At 40.7% G+C, this 26,204-nt stretch overlaps 2 protein-coding genes across 2 annotated transcripts; both read left to right on the forward strand.

Annotated features, from left to right (window-relative positions):
- Positions 1-9,279: 9,279 nt before the first annotated feature.
- On the forward strand, positions 9,280-10,225 carry LOC143533919 (bet1-like protein At4g14600). Its single transcript, XM_077028565.1, has 4 exons — positions 9,280-9,338; positions 9,476-9,599; positions 9,943-9,999; positions 10,082-10,225. The coding sequence occupies exons 1-4, from the start codon at positions 9,280-9,282 to the stop codon at positions 10,223-10,225; spliced, it is 384 nt and encodes a 127-aa protein (XP_076884680.1).
- A 5,914-nt stretch (positions 10,226-16,139) lies between these two features.
- Positions 16,140-18,496, forward strand: LOC143534007 (purine permease 3-like). Its single transcript, XM_077028644.1, has 2 exons — positions 16,140-16,913; positions 18,066-18,496. The coding sequence occupies exons 1-2, from the start codon at positions 16,233-16,235 to the stop codon at positions 18,411-18,413; spliced, it is 1,029 nt and encodes a 342-aa protein (XP_076884759.1). The 5' UTR covers positions 16,140-16,232; the 3' UTR covers positions 18,414-18,496.
- The last annotated feature ends 7,708 nt before the right edge of the window (positions 18,497-26,204 follow it).

Consider the following 26,204-nt stretch of genomic DNA (forward strand, 5'->3'; position numbering starts at 1 on the left):
CTAGAGCAGATATCAGGTATAATATGATGATATAAGAGAAGATATGTTGAGATCAGATGATCATACCATTTGTGGTATTTATAGCCGAAGGTAGGTTTCCAAGGAGGTGTGGCCGGCTGCAACAGTATTCCTGTTCCACCAACAGTGGCCTACGCACGTGCCCTGCTGGTAGTTGGTGGGTAGGCAGCGGCTGATAGTGACCAGGCCTGCTGTGTACTATTCCTTTTCCACCAACTGCCGGCTACGCACGTGGTATAGCAGTAGTTGGTGAGTAGGCAGCGGCTAATAGTGACACAGTACAGGAGCATGCTGCTCGCCATACTGTTGTCAATAAGCTGTCGTATCTTTACTCAGATCTTTTTCCCATACCTCGTCAGGTACAGTACAGAAGATCTTCCCGTATCGTACGGACTGGCTTACTTGGGCGGGAGTATTCCCCCTCCCGCCCTTGTGCGGGATTGTTCCCGGCTTCGCTCATTCCTTCAGGTGACACTGAGTGATTGAGAGCTAAGTGCCTTGTGCGTGTAGCCTTGCTGCGCGGGTGGCCTTCCCTGATGGCTTGTATCCGAGGCTGCGGGGACAGGCGGAGTCCTTCACCATTGGGAGGCATTTCCTGCGGGACCAGCTTGCGTACTGCGCGTAAGGACGTCACGTCTCTGAGCATGGTTGGTCCTGCGGATCCAGTTGGTTTCTGCGCAGACGTTCCTCTTCAAGGTGAGTCTTGCGGGTCCAACTGGGCTCTGCTGGGACCTACCTCTTCAAGTCCCCCCAGTCCAATGTTCTTCTCATGAGTGTTTAATAAAGTGAGGTGAACTTTTGGACTTAAGCAAAGGGTTTTTGAAAAGGGTTTTTTAAGGTTTTCCATGGGGATTCCTCCCGTGGAAGTCCTTGTCACTTGCAGAAATGCCCGAGTTTCCTGCTTGGTCTTTGGGTATGATGCGGGTAGGCTGTAACCTCCTCGCAAGTCAGGAGCGTTGAGTCCTACTTGTGTGGATTCTCCATGGGGTTTTGGTAGTTTTGAACATAGTGATCAATTATGTTAAAACCACCAATTCCATCCTGGAGCTTCAAACAACGTAGTACTCGACGTTCCCGCTATGCGGGGATGTCATTTCCGTTTCCGCAAGCATTGCCCAGAAGATCCTTCTTGGTTTCAATTCCCAGCGGAGCGCTAGGTATGTGAAGGGTTTTGCCTTAACACTGTACCTGCGCTCGTCTTACGGTTACTTTACTTCCAAGGTATTCCTGGCGTTAATTTCCTGCGGGTGCTAGGTATGTGAAGGGTTTTGCCTTTACACTGTACCCGCACCCGTCTTATAGTTACTTGGTTGCCGAGGTATACTTGGCTTCAATTCCCTGCGGGTGCTAGGTATGTGAAAGGTTTTGCCTTAACACTGTACCCGCATCCGTCTTACGGTTACTTGTTCGCCAAGGTTTACTTGGCTTCAATTCCCTGCGGGTGCTAGGTATGTGAAGGGTTTTGCCTTAACACTGTACCCGCATCCGTCTTACGGTTACTTGTTCGCCAAGGTTTACTTGGCTTCAATTCCCTGCGGGTGCTAGGTATGTGAAGTGTTTTGCCTTAACACTGTACCCGCATCCGTCTTACGGTTACTTGTTCGCCAAGGTTTACTTGGCTTCAATTCCCTGCGGGTGTTAGGTATGTGAAGGGTTTTGCCTTAACACTGTACCCGCATCCGTCTTACGGTTACTTGTTTGCCAAGGTAAGGGGTATTTTCCCGCTTACTTTTTAATCTTTTTGAATTTTGAATTTTGAAATTCGAAGAGTTGGTGGAAAGATAAGAACAGTCCAAAACTCTAAAACGTCGTGCGACGGTTTCTTCTGACTGTGTCGGATCGTGCAGGAAGTTATGGTGACTTGACAGTACATGGTCATTCCAGACGCTTTTTCAGGCGCGTGGGCGCGATTTTTCGGGCGCGTGGCCGCGAAATTAATGGTACGCGTCCTGTCAACAGCTGTTGCCAGCTTGCTTTTTGCCACGTGTCATAGTTTCATTGCACCTTCGTTTTCTCTCTCTTCCGCATTAATTTCATCGCATTAATTGCGATTAGTATATAAAGGGGGAGAGGGTTCTTTGTAATCCACACTTTCACTCTTCTCTTCATCTTCTTTGCGATTTCCGGCGAATACTCACCTTTTCAGGCAAGCATTCTCCCGAAATCGTTTTCTTCTTCTTTTACAAGATGTCTCGTGATCTCGAATCTACAGTCGATGACAAGAGTACTGCTGGCGAGTGCCAGTGTGCTCTGCCTGGCGATCTATATCGGTACGTCGTCAGGAAGTTCATGCTCGAGTCTCTCGAGCCTGAGTTTCCTGAACCCCACCAGACGGTGTACGATGCCCCCAGAGGCAAGATCGGGGTTTATGCTGCATTCTTTGTCTATGGGAATCTTAGGTTCCCATTGACAAAGTTTGTTTACCGTGTCCTTGAGAGGCACGGTGTTCATTTGACCGAGTTGCACCCCATGGCGATCGCCAAGATTCGCCACTTTGAGTGGGTGTGCCGGATACTGGGCGTTGAGCCCTATGTTGACCGCCTGATGACCTTCTATACTTGGAGGTGCATCCAGGGGTGGTACACGTTGACAACCCGGATTAAGGGTTTAAAGATCTGCGCGACCGAGCGCAGTCTTCGCTCGTGGAAGCGGGAGTTCTTCTTCATATCCGCTCGCGCCATCCCCATTGCCATGAAATTCAAGAACGGGCAAGCACTTCCCAGCCTTCACGCCTCCAGCTACCAGGAGGCGGAATGGTTTGCGAAGATATCTCGGGTCCAATCTCCGGTTTACCGGTTTGCGGAGTCCGGGATGGTGATGCTGGGGATGAGCCGAGTGTGGAAGGCTGCGGATGCGCATAAGGTCCCAATCGTCCTCGAATACGATTCGAACTCTGTTCCTTACGGTATGCTTTCTTTCTTTTTGTTGATTTAGAATTTCTTCTAACTTTTTTCCTGTTTATTTCAGAGGGGAACGACTTGCAGTCGCTCCTGAACCCGCGGGAGACTGACGGTCCCGCTCGGATGGGTACTCGTGCTCTAAACGAGAACGAGTTGCCCATCCTAGAACAAACGGCGGATCGGTTCGTGGAGGTCTATCCGCTAGGCCATGAGATCCTTAGCGCCCGTCGGCCAGGTAAGGCGCTATTCGACCCTCAACCCCTCAATGTTGAAACCTCTGCTGGAATTCCTCTAATCATATGTTCTGATGAGGAATCCGCAGATGGTCCTCCGTTGGTGCGGAAGAAGAAGGCTGCCGGCGGGAAGGGGAAGGAGAAGGCCTCCACTGCCGATCCAGCGCCTCGGTCTGATTCGGAGACCGAGAGCGAAGAGGTGGCGGGGAATCCCGGTGGTGATAAGACCACCGCTCCGGAGGTTGCGACTGTCACCTCCGGAGAGCCAAAGAAGATGACGGTGACCGGCGCAAAGAGGCCGGCTCCATCGGGTCCGTCCCCGCCTCTCCGTACCTTTAGGCTCAAGAAAACCCGTAAGTACAAACTTATCTTTTAACTTCATAGCTTAATATCATTAACACTTATCTTCTTTACGCAGGCGTGGATGTTGACGCATTCCAGGGTGGAGCGCAGAGTGGTACGTCCCCGCCAATGACGGTAGGCCCGGTCAGCCTACCTGAGGCGACGACCCAGGCGCCTGCGCCTGCTTCCGCTGGTTCAGTTGCTCACTCCTTTGAGCGGACTGTTCCAGCTGAGATGACGTCACCGCCGGCTGTGAGTGCGATTTTTACAGCATCCTTCACCGAGCCGGCGGTTACTATTGCTGCGGATTCCGCGGCGGCGACCGCGGCGGCTGCTACCATGCCCCCGCCATCGGCAACGACGGCCGATCCATCAGGTACGCATGGGGCTTCTCGCCGATCTCTGCCACCTTCCCATCTGCCTGACCTCTTGGATGGATTTCCCTTGGGTTCAGGTGATGGGTTCGGCGGCTATCGGCCTGTTATTGACCCTACAGGTGCGTAGGGTTCTTTTGGCCCATTTATATATATATTTTTATCATCTTTTCCTAACTGCTTTATGTTTTTTGCAGTGTCGGATTCCAATGAAGTGTATGTTCCATGATGGAACATTCGCCGAGGAACAACCCTTAGTACCCATGTGGAGTGCGTGGAATGGGCTCGTCACGCTGCTCCCAGTGGTGCGTTGGGGGAAGCCATGGCTAGCTACCAGGAGGGTAGGCTAACCAATGAGCTTCGGGTTCTCCTGGCCCGGATGCAGCCGCGTGTCGAGCTGCTTTGTCGTGAAAACGACAAGTTAAAAGCAGCTCGCCTTAAAGAAGTGGCTCAGGCGCGGGCTGTCCGGGAGGAGAACCAAAGGCTTTCCGCCGTAGCTGCGGAAAGGGAGAAGGCCTTCAAGGCCCTCGAGGTTGAAGTTCAGGCACGACTCGAGGCCCGTTCCAAGGCTGCCCAAGCTGTTAATGAACAGCTTCGGCTGGCTAAGGAAACTGCAAGGAACGCAACCGAGAGGGCCACCAAGGCTGAAGCTGTTGCTGAGCCTCTACGCTTGGAGAATGAAGAACTTAAAGCCAAATTAGAGGCTCTCCAGCAGGCTCATGATGCCTTGGCGATGGAAGACGCCAAAAAGCTCCAAGAAATCCTGGACCAGAGGGGGGTGCTTGACCATGCTGAGCGTAAGCTGAAGGGCGTCGGAGAGGCTGCGGCTAAAGAAGTGTTGCTTGCCAACCTTAACAAGAGTGAAGCCGATCGCGCCCGTAATGAAGCTCAAGCTGCCCTCCAAGAAGCCCTGGTTGCCAAGGAATGGCTTCTTCGAGAAGCGTTGTCTCAGGTAATCTTTTCTTGTCTTTACGCTTTTCTTTGTAAGTAGAAAAGGTTTTTGATACTTGTATATTTTCTTTTGTAGGTTGTGCATTTGGTCTTTGCTGAGACCTCTTACGATGATGCTATGAGCGCAGCCCTCAACGCTTCTCACGAAGATGGGGAAAAGGTCGGCTTCCTGCTTGGTCTAGGGTTCGTTGAGAAAGGCATCCCGCCTTCCACCTTCCCTTTGTACAATGTTGATACTGAAGCTGTTTACGACCAAGCAGTGAATCAGTATGCCGCCTTCCCGCATCCGGTGGTGGAGAAGGTGAATGAAGTTGCTGCTGCTGATGATGGGCTAGCTATCCTTAAGGCTTTCCTTGAACTGCCACGCTCTGACGGTGCTGGTCCAAGTGGAAGTGGCCCTGAAGCCTGATCCTGAAGATCCCTTCCCACTGCTAGGATAGATTTAGCTTGTATAGATTTATTTTCTTGTAGGCGGGTAGTTACCCGGCCATTCTTGTAATGAATCTTTGTGAAATATAAATCTTTTTGCGGGTAAGACCGCTACTTTCGTTGGATTCCTTGCTTTGTAAACGTTGTATGACTTGCATACTTTAGTTTAAATTAGCAATTTTCCAAGTGTTTAGAATAAGTTAACCTTTGAACGTGGTAGATAATAGGTGTGAAGTTTTGCTTCCTCTTTCGTGATTGTGCGGGTAGGACCGTCACTTGCACTTAGTAGGATGGCTAAACTTTACCCATATCTGACCTGCGTGTAGGTTTTCCTCATCCTTTTTTGAGGATAAGTTAACCTTTGAACGTGGTAGATAATAGGTGTGAAGTTTTGCTTCCTCTTTCGTGATTGTGCGGGTAGGACCGTCACTTGCACTTAGTAGGATGGCTAAACTTTACCTGCGTCTAACCTGCGTGTAGGTTTTCCTCATCCTTTTGTTAGAAATTATGTTTTGAACCGTTCGACGCGCAGTTGTCAATAGGTTAGTGTTCAGTTCCCTTTTTCATGATTCATGCGGTTAGACCGGCACTTTCATTTAATGGGATAACTGAACTTTTCCCCTTCAACTGACCTGCGTGAAGGTTTGTCATTTTTTGGGTTTATGCGGGTTTTGCCGCCTTCCCCATGCAACGACTTTCCACGTAATTATGCGGTGAAAACCGGCGTATTAGTGTTGAATAAATTAACCGTTCGACGCGCGGTTGTTAATAGGTTAGTGTTCAGTTTCCTCTTATCATGATTCATGCGGATAGACCGGCACTTTCATTTAGTGGGATAACTGAACTTTTCCCCTTCAACTGACCTGCGTGAAGGTTTGTCGTTTTTTGGGTTTATGCGGGTTTTGCCGCCTTCCCCATGCAACGACTTTCCACGTAATTATGCGGTGAAAACCGGCATATTCGTGTTGATAGTTCATAAAAGTATGAATGTAAAATCGTCAGCGTCAATGTTTTAAGGAGAATCATTTCCATTAGAAGTGGCTCTTGGCCTTTTCTTTACAAATTTGGAATTGATTTACATGCAAACTGTGTAAATGAGCTCCCTTTCATGTTGTTGGGATGGGAGTGCCATCGAGCCGATACGCACCTGGTTCGGGATCTCGTTCTTTACGCAGCATGTAGTCTTCACATTGAAGCTGGAATTTTAGTGTTTTCCCCAGCTGGGGTTCTACACGCATCAGCCTGCTCAGCGTTCATTGCGCCACGAGGTGCGCGAGCGTTCCATCTCTGACGAATGCTTCGACCATGTCCTTAACGTCTATGCATTCTTCAGTTTCGTGGCCTTTTGTCCTGTGAAAGTCACAGTATTTGCTCCGATCAGCATTGTGACGATGTCGGATTATTTGAGGCTTTGGCCATGGGAGCTCCTCGGTGGCGAATATCTCGGTGACGCTTTTGGTGAGTGGCGTCCATCTGGAGTTCTTATTTGGCTGTACGTTATCCCTTCCGCCTAACCGATTTTGCAAGCCGGATGAGGTGTCAAAGTTTACCCTTGACTGCCAAATGCCAAGCTTTCGCTTTTTGTTTAATCGGGCGGTAAGGACGTTGTCTTCCCTTGTTTTCTGGGTGTAGAGGTTTGTGCTCTGTGGGAGATCTCTACCCAGTTGCTTCTCCGTTTCCGCAAAGCGTTTAGCTGCTGTCATGATGGCATACCATGTGGATGGCATGCCATCTTTACCCGTTAAGGTGCGGATGAGCTCTGGGTCGTTCGCGCCCTGGATAAAGGCAGCGCGAACAAGATATTCGCTAATGTTTCGAGTTGAAGCGAGTGATGAAGTCTAGCAAAGATTCATCTTTTTCTCGAATGCACTTGAGGATTGTCCATTGCTCCTCAGTATACTTTCTTTGCTGGCTGAAGTGTTGGCTAAACTTCTGTTGGAAGTCAGCCCAGTCGTAGATGTGGTTGACCGGTAGACGGTCGAACCACGCTCTAGCAGCCCCGACCAGTGCCATTTGGAACATGTAACACCACGTGGGTTCCGTCCAACTACTGACGGTTGCCCCCGCTATGAATCTGTTCAAATGATCATCTGGGTCGGATATACCATCATATGTGCCTATGCTGGACATTTGTTTGGCACTTTTTGGGGCAATTGCTTCCGCAATGTCCCTTGCAAATTTGGACGTTCCCGCATTTGCAACGTTCGGTCTGAATGTTTTGGAGAAGTCTCGTGGACTTCCACCTGTGCTTTTTGGTTTGAAGGCTTGTCCAAAATGCCTTTTCGGTTGGGAGTCCGTTTCCTTACGCTTCCTTTTTGCCCTATGGCGAGGGTTCACGTCGGAGTCGGACTCCTCTGAGTCATCCTCCCAGTATCCTTCGAATTCGTCGGCCTGTTGGACGGAACGCAAGCGTTCGTCCAACTCAGCTTGGAATTCCTTTTGACGTGCCTCCGCCCATGCCTTAACCTCATCGAGTGTTTGGCGGGGGAGTCTTGTTCGTTTCTCTAACTGGGTATCGGTGAATCCCAGTGAGCGATTATTTACTGCACTTGCCCCAGCTTGGGTAGCCGGGGTAGTGTTCGTAAAATTTACTTCACTTGCCCCGGCTTGGGTAGCCGGGGTAGTGTTTGTAAAAACTGTGTTGCCGGTATTCCCCCCAGTAGCTGGGGTTGTGGTTACCGGAGTTTCTTTAACCATCTTGGAAGTTTGAAAAAACTGGAGAAAAATGTTCTAGCTTTATGCACGGATGGCGCCAATGAAGAAACACTAACCGGACCCCGGGCAGATTACTGGTAACCTGGGGGTTAGATAGATGTTTCCCACGAGGGGTTAGACCCTGAGAAGATGGTTCTTCTGATAACCTGCAAAACAGACACCGTAAGCTTGTCACTGAGAAGGGGGGGGGGTTCCTCCTTGTGACCACCCTCCGGCGTGAGAATCAGACTAGATTGCTCTTTAAATATAAATGTATATTAAGAGATTGCTAGAGCAGATATCAGGTATAATATGATGATATAAGATAAGATATGTTGAGATCAGATGATCATACCATTTGTGGTATTTATAGCCGAAGGTAGGTTTCCAAGGAGGTGTGGCCGGCTGCAACAGTATTCCTGTTCCACCAACAGTGGCCTACGCACGTGCCCTGCTGGTAGTTGGTGGGTAGGCAGCGGCTGATAGTGACCAGGCCTGCTGTGTACTATTCCTTTTCCACCAACTGCCGGCTACGCACGTGGTATAGCAGTAGTTGGTGAGTAGGCAGCGGCTAATAGTGACACAGTACAGGAGCATGCTGCTCGCCATACTGTTGTCAATAAGCTGTCGTATCTTTACTCAGATCTTTTTCCCATACCTCGTCAGGTACAGTACAGAAGATCTTCCCGTATCGTACGGACTGGCTTACTTGGGCGGGAGTATTCCCCCTCCCGCCCTTGTGCGGGATTGTTCCCGGCTTCGCTCATTCCTTCAGGTGACACTGAGTGATTGAGAGCTAAGTGCCTTGTGCGTGTAGCCTTGCTGCGCGGGTGGCCTTCCCTGATGGCTTGTATCCGAGGCTGCGGGGACAGGCGGAGTCCTTCACCATTGGGAGGCATTTCCTGCGGGACCAGCTTGCGTACTGCGCGTAAGGACGTCACGTCTCTGAGCATGGTTGGTCCTGCGGATCCAGTTGGTTTCTGCGTAGACGATCCTCTTCAAGGTGAGTCTTGCGGGTCCAACTGGGCTCTGCTGGGACCTACCTCTTCAATGATGATTGAGATTACTGTATGGATTTATGGTTTATATCATCATCATCATCATCATCATCATCATCTATGTTCTTGTTAGCTTGAAATTGTATGCTGCTCGTATCATAATATTCTCAACTTTTTATTAGATTTGATTTAAAAAGTAAGAACCCCTTTTTGAATTTGTGTCTGATTGTATGTTGCTCATATCATAATGATATGATGATATTTATTAAGCTAAGCTCTCTGAATTTAACACGGTTTAATAAAACTTTTACATATGAATTTCAGATTTTCTATCACTGCAATGGCATCTAGTTCTCACAAAGGTAGCAGTTACTATGGCGCGGTTCCATTTAGATCAAGGTACTTTGTATATTGTAATTTTCTCAAGTTTATTTCACAGTAAGTTAGTAGAAAAATAAAATTAAAAAGAATGTTTAAATTCACTAACTGTTTATTGTATATTTACATCTTTTTGTTTATTTATTTATTTATTTCAGAGAAGGTCTTAGCACCAGGCCTGTTACTAATTCTGATGAAATCCAGCTGCACATTGATCCGATGCATGCTGACCTGGATGATGAGATCAACGGCCTACGTAAGCAAGTTAAACAGTTAAAGAATGTAAGTAACTCTTTTGTATTTATTATTTACTTATGTGCTACTATATTTTTGTATTATATGCAGTGGCGAAGCTTGGACTAAGACACCCCAGGGGGGGAAGACTCAAAATGTATATAAAAATTTACAAATTTTGGCCTAAGACGGCTAAATTTACACTACGTATAAAAAATTTCGTGAGAAAACGAGTAAATTTACACTACTACGCAAAAAACAGGGGGGCTGGGCCCACCCCGGGCCCTAAGTAAACTTCGCCTCTGATTATATGAACTGTACTGTAGTCTATTGTGAAACACCCGACGATATATTTTGTTTCATGAGTTGCTTTTTAATTGTGGTGTAATAGGTAGCATCGGAGATAGAGTCAGAAGCCAAGAATCAGAATGACCTTATTAATCAACTGGTGCATTTTCATAACAATTTAGAAAACTAGTTTACAAATTTTGGAAAATGTGAGGTTTATTAATCTGTCTTTTTGTATGCAGCAAATGGCACTATTGAAGAACAATATGAGAAAGTTAAACAAAAGCATCATTCAGTCTGGATCGAACCATGTTCTTCATGTCGTTCTGTTTGCACTTTTTTGCGTTTTCATGGTTTACATTTGGTTGAAAGTTTCAAGAAGATGAACTGTTAGGGTGTGTTTCATATGTGCTTTAGTATTTTAGGAAATGTGATTTACATTATACCACTTGTTCACATTAGGTTATATCATACATGTATGTAAAACTATGTTTCTGAAACCCTATCCAAAACCAAACACTAATCAAGATAGTTATCAGTTTTACAAGTTTGCCTTTTAACTTAGGGCAGATGTAACATTTCTTCTATTCCATATGTTTATTTAGCCAAAGAGCACTTACATATGAGTAAAGAGTTAATTCTAATGCGTTGGAGGGTGAATCAAATTTGAGAAGAAAACTTGATTAAGTAGTGGGAAGAACAAGTTTAAAATTCATGCATCGATCAAATGGTTAACGTCAATGCCAATATTCACACCACTGAGGCGGTGATCCATTGGCAAAGGTAAAAACATGGGTTTAGAAGGGGAAGATTTATGGTTCAAGTCTCATAAACAATAAAGATTAAAAAGTAATTCTCCTTTCAAGAAAAATTGTCAATATTTGCTTTTCAAAGAATTTAAAGGGTTCGGGTTGTGAAGGCCTTGGGCCTCTTTTGGACTCATGGAGGTCTGCGGGTAGAATCACAAAGGGGCCGGTTTTAATTAACTTATTTTAGGCTTGTATTTTATGTTTCATGCACACATGTGTAATATGAACAATATATATAAAACTTACACAAAACATATAACCTATACTTTGAGGAAAACAAAACAAAACAACACGTATAACATACACAAAAATATAGAATCTACCATGTAATTTAACATCTTATCTAATCTAATCAAGTTTTCGTATGACATCATTCTAGGGCTTCCACATAATATGCCACATAAATGCCATGTGAACAGTTTCCTATTTTATCATCTCTTCTTTCAAACACAAAAGATAACATTTTGTAAAATTTTGAAAAATAAATTATTGTGTGATACAAATCTCAAACCCAAGACCCCATGTTTCAAACTAAAGATGCTTACCAACTCCACTTAAGCAGTTGTTGTGTTGAATTTCTTGACTTCTAAATGATATATTGTTAATTCACTTATAATTAATGTATTACATATAACAATTTTTTATTTTTATTATATTTTTCACCCGTATGAAACACGAGCTCTAACCTAGTTAGTAATTATATAAATTACACAAAATACATATATCCTACATGTGTAAATTAAATATTAACAAAAATATAAAACCTATACAAAAATATATAACATGCACTTGTGTTTTTACATAAAAACATATAATGTATAAAAAACATATAACATATATATATATTTCAGCATCAATAAGTATATATAAGTTACACATGTGTATTTTAAAATATAGCTTCCAAATGTTTTTGTTAATACTAAATGTATGTGTAGGTGATAGACATCTATCGAGCCAATGGTCACTTGTTAAAGGCGGGTCCGTTAGCTGGTCAATCCGATTCGGCTCCGAAGATGGCATGATAATAAAGTGGGTCCTATTTCATGCAACCTTTTTTTCCCATTTCAAGTACACGTGACATTTTCCACTACCTCCATGCAATATGTTTAGTTTTAATTATTTACTTTTGTTTATTTATGTTTGCAAATTTGTTTTTTTTTTCAGTTATTTAATGTAGTAGTGGTAGTAAAACATGGGTATCATGTTTAGTTATTTTAGGGGATTATAACCGCATGTAATTGCCTTATTTAAAGGGTCATGAATGAGGCAGATGATTTATGTTAAAAACAAAAAATTTTGGTTAATTTTCTCAATGAATTTTGAATAAAGTTGATTTGTCTATGCTAGCTTGATTTTGCATCTCGAGTGGTGTTCTTAGACACGGTTTCTTATCCGAAGTGGTGTGTCTGTATCTTCGGTTAAAGATCGTAGCCCAACGATTTATTTCGTTGGTGTATCTGTATCCGAAATCGATCGTTGAACTATCCATTTTAATTTTCATTTCAATTTTTATACCCGTTACCGGTGATTTGCTATCAGTAGGCTATGTGTATTTTCGTGTATGTTATATATAATTGTTGATGCTGAAATATGTACACATGAAGATATAGTGTAAGTTTATGTTTTTGTGTGAGGCATATATTTTTATTAATATTTAATGTATACATATGTAGGATATATGCATTTTTTCGGGTAGTTTATATATAACTGTTGATACTAAATTGCATGCGTGGGCTTCATGTTTTTGTATAGGTTGTTCAGAAAAAATGTAGGTTATATGCTTTTGTGTATGTTGCATATTTTTTTGTTAGTATTTTAGAATCCATGACCTTCTTTCCAAGCTTGTTTTTGATAGAAATGGTAGAGACGGGTTGTTACGACCCAAACAAACAATAAATATTAGTATATAGTAGATCGAAAGCTATGATTACAATAAAGACGAGTACAAAATAAAATGGTTACATAACTTTCATCCACCTCGGGTAAGCTCCCCCAGGGTTGTGGCTCACACATAAACCAATCCCAACAAGTAGAGACTTAGTGGGTAAGGTTAAAATGAAAACTCACTTGAGTTGTAAAAACTCTAGAAACCCATTCTCAACCACATGTTTTTAATTGAAGTTTAAATTTTGTGATCCACAATTAAAGTTAATAAAAAATGTAAACATAAATATAATTTTTTCTTTCTTCTGAAAATATATATAAAAATTAGTAAAAAAATGTTAAAAAATAGCAAAACATTTTTTTTTGTTTTCGATGTTTTGTATTAAATGTTACAACATATATTACGTGTGTAACAAAAAAAAAAACGATGTTACATAAGTTTTCACAACTCAAGTGGGTTTTCATTTTATACTTCTCCGAGGTCTAGTTCCCTATTTATAGTCCCTTAAGCCTTGTTTTAAGCTAAAACGCCTATTCATGAAGAACCCAAGTAGTTTATGCGAAACTTCCTTCAAAACTTTAAATCTTTGTTAACGCGAAACTTCATTAACATAAGGCAATCCATCAAGATCATCCAATCGATAATATATTCTCAAATCTTAGACTTAAAAATATTTAATGCAAACATGTGTTGGATATTTTTTATATTATTCATCAAAATGAAACTACGTGTTATTTTATGTATTTATGTATGTATGTATGTACGCATGTATGTATGTATCTATGTATGTATGTATGCATGTATGTATGTTAATTGAATTAAATTATGTGATGATGGCTATAAAGAAAGTTATGTGTTGATGAATATTGATAGATTGAGTTTGAAGAAAATCTTTTTCCATAGTAAGAAATTGTAGTGCATAAATAATTATATTTGTGTGGGATAAAAAATTAAGAGAGTAGAGAAATAAGTCATAAAAATAAATGATTTCTTTTTATATTTTTTAGTTATTATAGTTTGATTAATGGGAGGACACTTTATATAAGGTAAGCATGTTTAACCAGTGTTTAGAGTTGTACGAATATTGACTTGGTTTGACGGGTGTCACAGGTAATAACTTGTATCTAGCTTTTATTTTCCGTTGAATTCGAATAGTTTTTTGGTTTGTTATCTTCCTGGTAAACTCGATAATCTTTAAATTAAGTATTTATTCTATTTAGGAATTGTTTGGTAAAGCCTAAGAAAGAAAGTGACTGAGTCTAGTATATTTATTTTCAGTCAATTCTCTTTGTTTCGTAGAAAAATATGATTAGGGTTTTTAGGTTTTGGTATAGTTCATACCGAACTACAAAATTTACCATTTAAACTTTATTTTTAACAAGGCTGCTTGATAAAACTGGTAATCTCATGAGTTGATAACATGATTCAGTAATAATTTAATTGGAAGCTAAAAAAGGCTAAATAAAAGCTGTACATTTTCAAGAATCACAGTAGGATATTTGAACCATCTTCATATTTTTTTCTTTAGCAAATGCAATTAGAAGTTTTGAATACAAGTTATATTGATCAATAATTTGTAAACGGGTCAAATTTAAAACAAAGAGACTTTCTTACATTCATTGTGACGGGTCATTTTAACCTCAAGGGTCAAGATTAAAATTGTTATAGATTAGTTTCAAGTTTTAGGTATCAATCAAAACAAAATGATTACGACCATGGGCATTTTTGGTATTTTTACACTCTCCCTATCGTGCTAGGACACTGACACATTACACCCGACTCTATTCCATTCCACTCTCTTCCACTCTATCAAGGAAATACTCCTTAATTTTGTTGCCCTCACTTTCAAATAAAATAACATTTTTATTTTATTACTAAATAAAAAAACAAAATAATATATTTGAAAACATTACATTATATTTATAATATTGAATAAAAAAGCATCACTAATTTGTTGATAGGTCGTAAATATGATCCGCTAAATCCAACATAAGAATATGATGCTCTTGCATGTCACAATCGGGTGTATAACAACCAGAACGAGTGAACTAGATCCGTCATTGGATGAAAATCCATATAGTAAAATTGAATTAAGGGTTTAACTATAGAGAAATTTGTAATTTGTTGGTGAGATAAAAATGAATAATGTGGGCTTATTTATATTATTTGATAAATTAATTATTATTTTAAAAAAATGGGCGGTGATTTAGTCGTGGAATTACCCTAATTCTCTTATCGATGAGCTGCCCCAACATGAGGGGACGGTGTTTGCTGCTGGCGTTAGGGCCGCTTTATCTTTCATTGCCATTTTAACATCCATGCCCCTTACGCTGTGTTTTCGACTCTCATTTAACGAGAGGAGGGGAAGAAAGGGGAATGAAGTATGACAGGAAAGAAAGCTAAGGGAATGAAAATATGTGATTTTATTTTGTGTATCTGAGTTTAATGAAAAAGAAAGGAAAAAAAAGGAAATTAAACATTTTTGGTTTTCCCGAGTTAAGAGGAATAGAAAGGAAAGCTATAATTTCTTATTATTTCCCCTTCCTTCCCTTTCTTAAAAAATGTCCGGAACATAATTGTTTCATATTTTCCTCTCGTTTCCTTCCACTTTCCTTGTTAAATGAGACTTGGGAACAAAGTGTTTGTCTAAGACATATAACAACAAAAGGAATCATGGAAAATCACATGCTACTGTATGAAACGCAGAATTATAATTGGACAAAACAAAAAAAAATAAAAATCATCAAGAGTCGGAATGGCTGATCATATGATTTTGCCAAAAACTTGAAGTCACAAGAAGGAAACATTTTTCTATGCATGCAACTTTTAAAGACAAAAACCTGAACGCCAAAACTTGAGGGACCCAATATAACTAAAAAAAGAAAGGTTGTAGCTACCAATTTCAAATCGTAAAATCATATTAGTGTGAAGTACTTCTTAAGACTTGAAATGTATCTATAATCCAGATGTTTCCAGTCTTGTAACATCATATCTAGGTTAATACTCGTGAGTTAATTTCTGATCAAGTAACACATATTATGTACTCATTAATTTGTCAAACGCTACAATCTCTGCCAAAGTAGGAATCAACTTGAAAGAAAAGATAACCAGAGTTTTAAAAGTAGATTGAAAACATAATCCCGTAATTATTTAAAGTTTGAATAGTCATAAAAGATAATCCCACAATTAATTATGCCATAACTATATATCTCAGAATCCCAAATACATTTCTATATATATTAACTTTTTAATAATTGTATTTATTTTTCTTTAAACAACCAACAAACATAGAATTGCCTAATTATAATTTGGATGAACAAATACGCATATATTGGTTATCTTCCGATTATCAGCTAGTACCATGGTCATCCCATACCCGCAACAAAACTAAAATACTCATTTTAACACTCGAATACCCATATAAAACGTTTGAAGTCTTTTGTAATCCTACTTGAATTGGAGCGAACTTAATAATTTCCCAACCTAAAATGGGAACCCTTTATTATCTGCAAACAGTTTTTGGTATAGAAATATTCAAATCTGTTAAGATATTGTAACACCCCACAACATATATCTATAAAAATTTGAATTTGACTACGTCTTCATATTCATAATATCCTTACCTTTGTAACCCTATCAAAAACATATACTAAATATACACACACTAATAATCCATGCTACCAATTCGTTACTTTAACAATGAATATTGAGGATGAAACTACAGCCTCCACCACCACCGTGGCCACCAAAGTCAGCCCACCGGCCAAAAAGACACTAATGATCCTCAACTGCTTATTACTAGCAGTCGGAAACTCCGGCGGACCGTTGGTCATGCGCCTTTACTTTCTTCACGGTGGCAAACGTATCTGGCTCTCCGCCTTCCTCAAAACGGCTGGCTGGCCGTTTATTTTAGTCGTTCTTATAGTTCTCTACTTTTGCCGCCGTTGTAAAACAACCTCGGACCATTGTCGGGTTGTTTACATGCGTCCGAGGATGTTTTTAGCGGCGGCAGTTCTCGGTCTCATGACCGGGCTCGATGACTACCTATACGCGTGTGGTGTAGCTCGGCTTCCGGTCTCCACCACGTCGCTTATTATCGCCTCCCAGCTTAGCTTCACCGCGTTTTTCGCGTATTTGCTAGTGAAACAGAAGTTCACTGCCTACACAATAAACGCGGTGGTGCTGCTGACCGTTGGGGCAGCTGTGCTCGCGTTTCACACGAACAGTGACCGCCCCAACGGGGTGTCGAAGGTGGAACTTACCTATAACAAAGCTAAACAGGCGATTACTTATACACTTGTGTTGGAGATTCAAATGGTGTTGTGTCTATTTGCTACAGTTTTTTGCATCATTGGGATGATCATCAACAATGATTTTAAGGTAATATTTACAAGGCTTTGATTAAGTTAAGTTCCTTTTATGGTATGGTTCATTAGTCGATAATAATCAATGTTGACCATTGTACAATTTCATACCCTCCCTAATGAAGAACTGACTGATCCTAAACTTAATTAAAATGTTGTAATTTGTTTTGAAAAAACATAAATGAAAGTTAAAGCCTAAAGGGTATACAAGGGTACCTTTTTGTTGGAGTGTAATTGTTTTGACAACAAAAGTGATCCTAGGAGTTGGGAGAAACATTAGTTGCATTATGAGTGTGATACTAGGAGTTAGGAGTAACATAAAGCGTGTTACTATTTCACTATAGTGAATTGTTTTAATTCACAACTAGTTTTTTACCCGGCATAACACGCTAGGGCAGTTGGCAAACCACCGGTGTTGAAATTCGGGCGTCGATAAAACCTGAGTGTTACTACGGTGGGTTGACGCGAATTTGGTCGGTACCACTACGTTTGTTACAGTATACACACCATTTGGTAAAATTTGAGCGTTAAAACCCAAAAAATTAATTCGTCAAATTAACGTATACAAAAACAAAATATTTAAAATGATGTTTATTTGGTCGGCAAACTCGGACGGTTCCCAAGTGTTATCGGTCCGGGGCATTGAGGCGGTAACTCGATACGAATAGTCGGTACCAGAGTTAAGAAACGAAAAAAATATATATAAAAATTGAGGCGAACTAATGGCCAATTGGGGGGGGGGGGGGGTCGGTCGGTAAACTTGCGCTTTGGTAAAATCCGAGCATTGTCGATCATGGGCATTGAGATGGCGAGTCTGCGTGAATTTGGTTGGCTTCCGTGAGATTTGTTATTCTGCCGGAACTAAAAAAATGACACTTGGTCGGTTTCCTTTACATTCTTTATAGTAATCGAACTAAAACAAAAAAAAAACAAAACAACAAAAAAGTCACAGACCAATATAGTGCCACCAAGTAGCCCAATAGGACACTTGCGGCACCAAAGTTCTTAATTATACAGGAGTAATGTACTTTAATTAGGAGTAACATTGGTTGCATTATGAGTGTAGATTATTATTTATCAATAAGTCATAGCTTGGGTTATCAAAATTTAATTTTGATTAATTCAGTTTTTAATTTTAAATTATAAAATGATTCCATTAACTATGTAGGTAATTCCGAGAGAGGCGACGCATTTTGGTCTAGGCAAAGGCGCATATTACGTAGTATTATGTGTTGATGTAGTATTTTGGCAATGCTTCTTTCTGGGAGCCATTGGAGTGGTCTTTTGTGCGTCCTCGTTGTTATCAGGAATAATAATCGCCGTCCTACTTCCAGTGACTGAGACATTGGCTGTGGTCTTTTATAAAGAACCCTTTCACGTCGAGAAGGGTATCGCGCTTGTTCTCTCTCTTTGGGGATTTACATCTTATTTTTACGGTGAGTATAAAAGCATGAAAAAGAAGGATATAGAACAATCTTCTAATGATCAACCTCAAACTAATTGCTCTGCAGTATGATATGCAATTGTTTAGAGTACTTTTATTTTGATTTTACATTGGTTTATTCCAAAATTATATGTAGAATATGTCAATGGAGTTAGGTTATTAAAAGCTTTGTTATATAACTAGTGTGTGTGAAGTAAATTGTTCTGATAAATCACATTTAGCACATACAATATGATTGAAGACTCGATCAAAGACAAAGATGGTGAGTGTTAAAGTTGCTCTCATATAACATCCATACATTTAAACTAGTTCGTCAGTTCGATAATACATACTCTACCAGAGAATCTAAATTGAATATAGTGAAGATGATGCCGAGAGTAAGTGAGATTTTTCTTTATTTTTTATTTGTGTGTTAGGAGTTATAACCATATATAATATTGCAGTAATCCTTAGTCGTGGGTGGGGACTAGCAATTAATAAGGTCTATTTATTCTGAATTAGTCATGATTAATTAGGATTAATAGGCGATTGATCGGTGTGTAGTCAAGATTTTTACAACCATGACCGTATGTTTGTATGTGCCAAATACAACTCTTAACTTGGGATACATTTATAGCAAACATGACAATCAACCTAATTATCTAGGCTAGATTCAATTAACCATTTCTACTTTCCTTGAATTACCTTTCTTTACAAATGAGACGGTACTAGGGGTGTTCACGGTTTAGTTCAAAACCGTGAAATCGCCTAAACGACTATCAGTTTTGTTTGTGACTGGTTTTCCTTTTACTTTCGGCCGGTCAGTTTCAAAAAAACTCACCATAGCAAATGTTGGTTTACAGTTTATATCGAAAACCGGTCATATAAAACTGGATCGGAAATACAAATTTTTTAGATATATTTTATTAGGCATATTTAACTATTTTATTCTTTTTATTTATCAGTTACTTGGTTTGTTGGTAGATTTGTTTGCGCTTTCTCATTCTTACTTTGGTCTTAAATCCTACAAAGCTCCTTCCACTAGGTCCACATGTAATTTTTGGCACCCAAAAATCGCCGGGAGGGGGGGGGGGGGCATACCTTTGTTGCATGTATATGTATGAAAATAATAATATAAATTTAAAAGGAGGCTACAAAGGGTATGAACACCACTACACCACTAAAATAAAAATCGCTCATCTGCTGACGTGGCGCCATATGTCGAAAATCTCCCCATTTTATAGCTATTCAGATAGTCTTATACATTATTTCATTTGCACAATTTATAGCGTAGAAGTCAAATCAAAATTTTACTACAGAATTTAAACGCTAAACATATTTAAACATTTTCTATGACGATGTTCTTATTTTTAGTTAATTATTCAATTGATTATCCTTCCAATCCCTTAAAGGTAAATAAAATTTTGTTCCGTATGTTACTTGAAATTAGGTACTCGAATTGCATTTGATCAAAACCATAAAACCAAACCGTTCGTAACGTTTTGGTTTGGTTTGGTCTTAAATTTAAATAGTTCGGTTTCAGTTTTCAATTTTCAAAAACCATTACTATCGGTTTGGCTTACAGTTTTATCAAAAACTGTCAAAATCAGACCCTGAACACCCCTATTACCCTATCAAACACAATGTACGACAATGTTGGGTCATTATTGTTTTTGTTGGGCTCCAGGCTCCAGCAACTCAAGTCAAGGATAACAAATTTGGGCTGACAATCACTTTATGACTGGGCCTCAACAAATTGGTCTCATAACATTGGGCCGAACAAGGATGGCGAGTTTATCTTCTGCAAAGGAAATGGAAATTGCTATTGGATTTCAATGCACTTTAGCAAAGATGCATAATATACCCGGTTTTGAACCCGATTCGGAACCGGTTCCTACCTGTACCGTACCCGCGGGTAGGACCTGATATAGGATTTCTCCTCAAAGCCGTTCTCGTACCCGGAACCGACCCGGACCTGGAACGGGAATACCCGGTCAAAACCTGACCCTACCCTACCCTACCCGAAACCTGAAAAAAGCCCGAAAACCCGGTCAAATACCCGACTATACCCTGACCGGGTTTTAACTTTTGTTGGCCATACCCGGAACTGGTTCCTGAAATCCGGTTTGTGCACCTTTACACTTTAGTTTCACAAATCAAACGATATTTAGATGTTGTTCCGGCTTGTGCACCTCTACGGAGTTTTAACAATTTGATTTGTTTTGACGCATAACTCCCATATTAATGCTCCAACTTGGCACATAGTGGTATAATTATTGAAAACATGGCCCATATATTTCATGTTCATGTGTCTATGTGACGTAGGTGACATAAATATGTAACTTATGAATTATGATCTGATTTGGCTATAAAGTTAAGGACATGTATCAATATTTTAATGGATGCATTATTTTGTGTACTCAAATAACAGTTTCTTAAACTTCATAACTCAACATAGCTGTTTTGATGATTCTTCCTTAAAACTTTTATTGCCTAATCATCACATTCTATAAGAATATGAATGTTTGGAAATGAGCCAGCTAGCTGGCAGCCCTAAGTTGGTGGAAATAAAAATATAAAGCACAATTTGCTGATGTAGAATATATACATAATGAACTAAAACATGTGTAAATTATTCAGCTGCCAACAAATCATTTTGGATTTTATTGACAGCCGCCACATTTGTCTCATTTTTCTTTCACTCATTAGTAAGTAATGGAGTTGGTGAGTGAGGTGATCATCTGTAATTTCCCTTCTTTCTTGTCCACTTTTTATATCTTCAATTTTTGTCCTCTTGTTAGGAATAGGATTTTTTTATAGAGAAATCTCATAAAATAAGCATCTATGAAAACAAATTTCTATTTTTATGTATCATTTGTAAAAAATTTCAGAAATAGGTATTATAAATTAGTCGTGACGACTAGTTTGTAGAAACTAGAACTTGTCACGTGTCCTTAAACTAACCGTAACAAGCACGTTCACTAATCATTTACTCGTCACGACTAAACAAGTTTCATGTCTCGTAATCAACGCACACGAGTAATTCACAAGTCATTTTGTCGTGACGAGTAGATTATAAGGTTAAACTAGTCGAGGCGAGTTAACTACTAATAAACTACTCGTGTAGGGAATGTAAACCGGGTAAACTAGTCGTCGCGACTAAAGGACTTAGAATTACTTGTGGCGTTGATTACGAGGCATGAAACTTATTTATTTTTGACAAGTAAATGATTAGTGAACGTACTCATTTTGGTTAGTTTAAGGGCATGCGACAAGTTTTAATTGGTTCTACAAACTACTCGTCACGACTAGTTTATGATACCTCCTTTTAAATTTTTTTTCAAATGATACCTAAAATTAGAAATTTGTTTTCATAAATGCTCATTTTGAGAATTTTCCCTTTTTTATACCTCATATCAACTTCTGTTATAATTTGAGGGGTCAAAACTAAACAAAAATTAAAATAAAAATAGCGACTTTTAGGTATGCTGCTGTTAATAAAGAAATTTAAATAGGTTGAATTTGAAACCCAATGGAAGGATCAATCACCTCTGGTTCTGCACATAATGCTTCCACATAATAAAATAAGATTTATGCAAATTATATATATATATTTATAAACAACACATATTTAACACCAAAATTTCACTTAAAACCTTTCACTCGCAAATACTTACCCATAACCAATTTATGCAAATTATATTTTTCTTGAACCGTCGTTTCGATCCGCCGTATCAATCATCACTACCCAAATTTGAATCCCGTAATGTCAACTGTTATATAACACCAAAGTTTATAGCATATTGCCATCAACAAAATAAAACCATTTTAATTTAACATACATCCTATTTGCATATATGCCTCGCCATGATTAAAGAATTTTAAAACATATGACATCTTTCTACATTAGATAAAAAAACATCTATAGATAATTTCACAGTACGTGCCCAAACATAAATATGTAGTGAGAATCAAACCTATCATATTATGTTTAATAAATCAGAAAGGAATACAACTTTGTATAAATTATTATTTTTTTTAAGCATAAATCAAAATATGTGCGGGTATTATCGTTTTTTAATTTCCGAAGCAACTTGTAAGTAGAATTAACTGTTTTTCTAATGACTATATTTTTGTTTCCCATTAATCGCTAGATTTCAAAAACACAAAAAGACAGTAACATATTCAAAAGATTATTCGAATATTATCACACAGCTTCAGTTCTGTCATAAACATTATTTAGAATTTGGTAGGCTGTTAACAACATAATTAATTTAGTGCAATTATATACTTTGTCAATTAATTAATATCACTATTTTGAAAGCTATTCAAATCTCTTTGGGTTTGTAGAGTTCAACTTTTCTTTGATTTAAGCATTTATCATATTTTTCTTATTTTTGTATATCCACAACAATAACATAAGAAAACAAAAATTGCAATTTTTATGTTATTTTATTTACTTAATTTTTTTTTATATTTTTGCCGGTTAGCTTTAACTCAACTGGCATTGGAAGAGAAGTGAAAAATTAGACTAGAGGCTGAAAGGTCTCACGTTGGAATTCAATCCCATCGGGTTTTACCGCAGTAGGCCTTCGAGCAACGGGTTTTTCCCGGACAGGAGATGGTGTGTTTGGACTATCTAAAATTGTCTTAGATGTATGAGGTCACTTTTTATCATTGGGTTATTCTGAGTACCCGAACTTTATTTGTTGGTCGTTAAAAAAACTTCATATTTTGCAACATGAATAACAAGAATTAATGCAAACAATGAGCAAGTTTTATTGATCAAATTAAGTACAAATTTGAATTTCACGAGCCCTACCTAAAAACTATACCCCTTTCACATACAACAACGTACAACACATGATACAACATGAATGTTTTTGAGTCCACACAACGATTTTAAATGATTTATAAAACAAATTTAATATTATTACGAAAGTGATGAGCTGTGACCACCAAGTGGCTTCCTTTATGCATTTCATACTTAGTGTTCGCCACCATGAGCACCGCCACCGCCATGGCCATGACCATGTCCTTCACCGCCGCCATGACCATATGGAGTTGCTGCCGGGACTAAGATTGGCTTCTTCTTTCTCTTTGCCAAGCAGAAAAGTCCGGCTGCTAAGAATGCTAGGAAGAATACACCACCTAGTGATGCACACACGGCAATGACGACAGTGTGATCGTTGCCACCGCCACCTGGTGGCGTTGGCGGTGTGAGAATGTTACCAGATGGTGGGACAGCATTGTAAGGCTGTGGAGGAGGGACAGTGAAGAAACACTAATCGTCACCGGGCAGATTACGGATAACCTGGGGGTTAAATAGATGTTTCCCACGAGGGGTTAGATCCGGCAAAGATGGTTCTTCTGAAAACCTGCAAAACAGACACCGTGAGCTCGTCACTGAGAAGGGGGGGTAACCTCCTTGTGACCACCATCCGGCGTGAGAATCAGACTAGATTGCTCTTGAATTTAAGAGAATGACTAGAGCAGATATCAGGTAATATATCAAGATATAAGATATGAGATAAGATATATCCTACCATTCCAAGGTGTTGGAGTATTTATAGCCGAAGGTAGGTTTTCAAGCAGGTACAGCCGGCTGAATAGTGTTCCTGTTCTGCCAACTGTGGGCTACGCACATGCCATGCTGGTGGTTGGTGGGTAGGCAGCGGCTGATAGTGACCAGGCCGGCTATGTACTATTCCTGTTCCACCAACTGCAGGCTATGCACGTCCTCCGACAGGTTGGTGAGTAGGCAGCGGCTAATAGTGACATACAGTACAAGAGCGTGCTGCTCGTCATACTGTTGTCAGTGAGCTGTCGTATCTTTGGTCAGATCTTTTGTCCATACCTCGTCAGGTACAGTACAAAAGATCCTCCAGTATCGTACGGACTGGCTCATTTGGGCGGGAGTATTCCCGGCTTTGCTCATTCCTTCTTCAGGTGACATTACTGAATTATTATGAGTTAAGTGCTTTGTGCGTGTAGCCTTGCTGCGCGGGTAGCCTTCCCTGATGGCTTGTATCCGCAGCTGCGAGAACAGGCGGAGTACTTCACCATTGGGAGGCTTTTCCTGCGGGACCAGCTTGCGTACTGCGCGTAAGGACGTCACGTCTCTGAGCATGGTGGGTCCTGCGGATCCAGTTGGTCTCTGCGCAGACGTCCCTTAAAGTTAAGTCTTGCGGGTTCAACCGCGCAGACGTCCGTTAAGGAGTCTTGCGGGTTCAACTGCGCAGACGTCCCTTTTCAAGGTGAGTCTTGCGGGTCCAACTGGGCTCTGCTGGGACCTACCTCTTCAAGTCCCCCCAGTCCAATGTTCTTCTCATGAATTGTTAATAAGTGAGGTGAACTTTTGGACTTAAGCAAGGGGTTTTGAAAAGGGTTTAGTTTTAAGGTTTTCCATGGGGATTCTTCCCGCGGAAGTCCTAATGTCACGTACAGAAATTCCCGACTTTTCTGCTTGATCTTTGGGTGTGATGCGGGTAGGTCTGTAACCTCCTCGCAAGTCAGGAGCGTTGAGTTCCACTTGTGTAGATTCTCCATGAGGTTTTGGTAGTTTTGAACATAGTGATCAATTATGTTTAAACAACCAATTCCATCTTGGAGGTTCAAACAATCTAGTTCTCGACGTTCCCGCTATGCGGGGATGTTATTCCCGTTTCCGCAAGCACTGCCCAGAAGATCCTTCTTGGTTTCAATTCCCTGCGGAGTGCTAGGTATGTGAAGGGTTTCGCCTTGATACTGTACCCGCACTCGTCTTATAGTTACTTTACTTCCAAGGTATTCCTGGCTTCAATTCCCTGCGGGTGCTAAGTATGTGAAGGGTTTTGCCTTGACACTGTACTCGCACCCGTCTTATGGTTACTTGGTTGCCGAGGTATTCTTGGCTTCAATTCCCTGCAGGTGCTAAGTATGTGAAGGGTTTTGCCTCAACACTGTACTCGCACCTGTCTTATAGTTACTTGGTTGCCAAGGTAAGGGGTATATTCCCCTTACTTTTGAATCTTTTTGAAATTCGAAGAGTTGGTGAAAGGATTAGAACAGTCCAAACTGTTGAAACGTCGTCCGACGGTTTCTTCTGACAGTGTCAGGACGTGCAGGAAGTTAATGCGACGTGACAGTACATGGTCATTCCAGACGCTTTTTCAGGCGCGTGGGCGCGTGGCCGCGAAATTTATGGCATGCGTCTTTTCGACAGCTGTTGCCAGCTTGGTCTTTGCCACGTGTCATAGTTTCATTGCACCTTTGATTTCTCTCTCTTCCGCATTAAATTCATCGCATTTATTGCGATGAGTATATAAAGGGGGAGAGGGTCCTTTGTAATCCACACTTTCACTTCTATCTTCTCCTTCTAAGCGATTTCCGGCGAATATTCTTTCTGAAATCGTTGCCTTTCATCCTTCCAGAATGTCTTCTTCCCATGATGTTGAGGCTACTGCCGAGGAGTCTGACGTGTTCGTCGAGAATCCGTCGTCCACTTCCGATAAGGATGACAAGAGTACTGCCGGCGAGTGCCAGTGTGCTCTTCCGGCCGACCTCTATCAGTACGTCGTCCGGAAGTTCATGCTCGAGCCGTTCGAGCCTGAGTTTCCGGAGCCACACCAGACGGTGTACGATGCCCCCAAGGGCAAGATAGGGGTGTACGCTGCATTCTTCGTTTATGGGAATCTCAGGTTCCCATTGACGAAGTTTGTATACCGTGTCTTGGAGAGGCACGGTGTGCATCTGACGGAGGTACACCCGATGGCGATCGCCAAGATCCGCCACTTTGAGTGGGTGTGCCTCATTCTGGGCGTGGAGCCCCACGTTGATCGGTTGATGACTTTCTACTCCTGGAGGTGCATCCAGCAGTGGTACACCTTGGTCAATCGGATCAAG

This window comes from Bidens hawaiensis, unplaced genomic scaffold (assembly GCF_021521415.1).
Source record: "Bidens hawaiensis isolate Kalapana, Puna unplaced genomic scaffold, B.hawaiensis_p1.1 tig00000055_1, whole genome shotgun sequence".
In the NCBI taxonomy this organism is placed as follows: domain Eukaryota; kingdom Viridiplantae; phylum Streptophyta; class Magnoliopsida; order Asterales; family Asteraceae; genus Bidens; species Bidens hawaiensis.

What these genes read in the sequence shown, in the direction of transcription:
- LOC143533919 (XM_077028565.1), top strand. Translation starts at nt 9,280, where the DNA reads ATGGCATCTAGTTCTCACAAAGGTAGCAGTTACTATGGCGCGGTTCCA. An exon ending in GCGGTTCCATTTAGATCAAG is followed by an intron (nt 9,339 to 9,475) that starts GTACTTTGTATA and finishes TATTTATTTCAG; the next exon opens with AGAAGGTCTTAGCACCAGGC. An exon ending in AAGTTAAACAGTTAAAGAAT is followed by an intron (nt 9,600 to 9,942) that starts GTAAGTAACTCT and finishes GTGGTGTAATAG; the next exon opens with GTAGCATCGGAGATAGAGTC.
- LOC143534007 (XM_077028644.1), top strand. Translation starts at nt 16,233, where the DNA reads ATGAATATTGAGGATGAAACTACAGCCTCCACCACCACCGTGGCCACC. An exon ending in TCATCAACAATGATTTTAAG is followed by an intron (nt 16,914 to 18,065) that starts GTAATATTTACA and finishes TTAACTATGTAG; the next exon opens with GTAATTCCGAGAGAGGCGAC.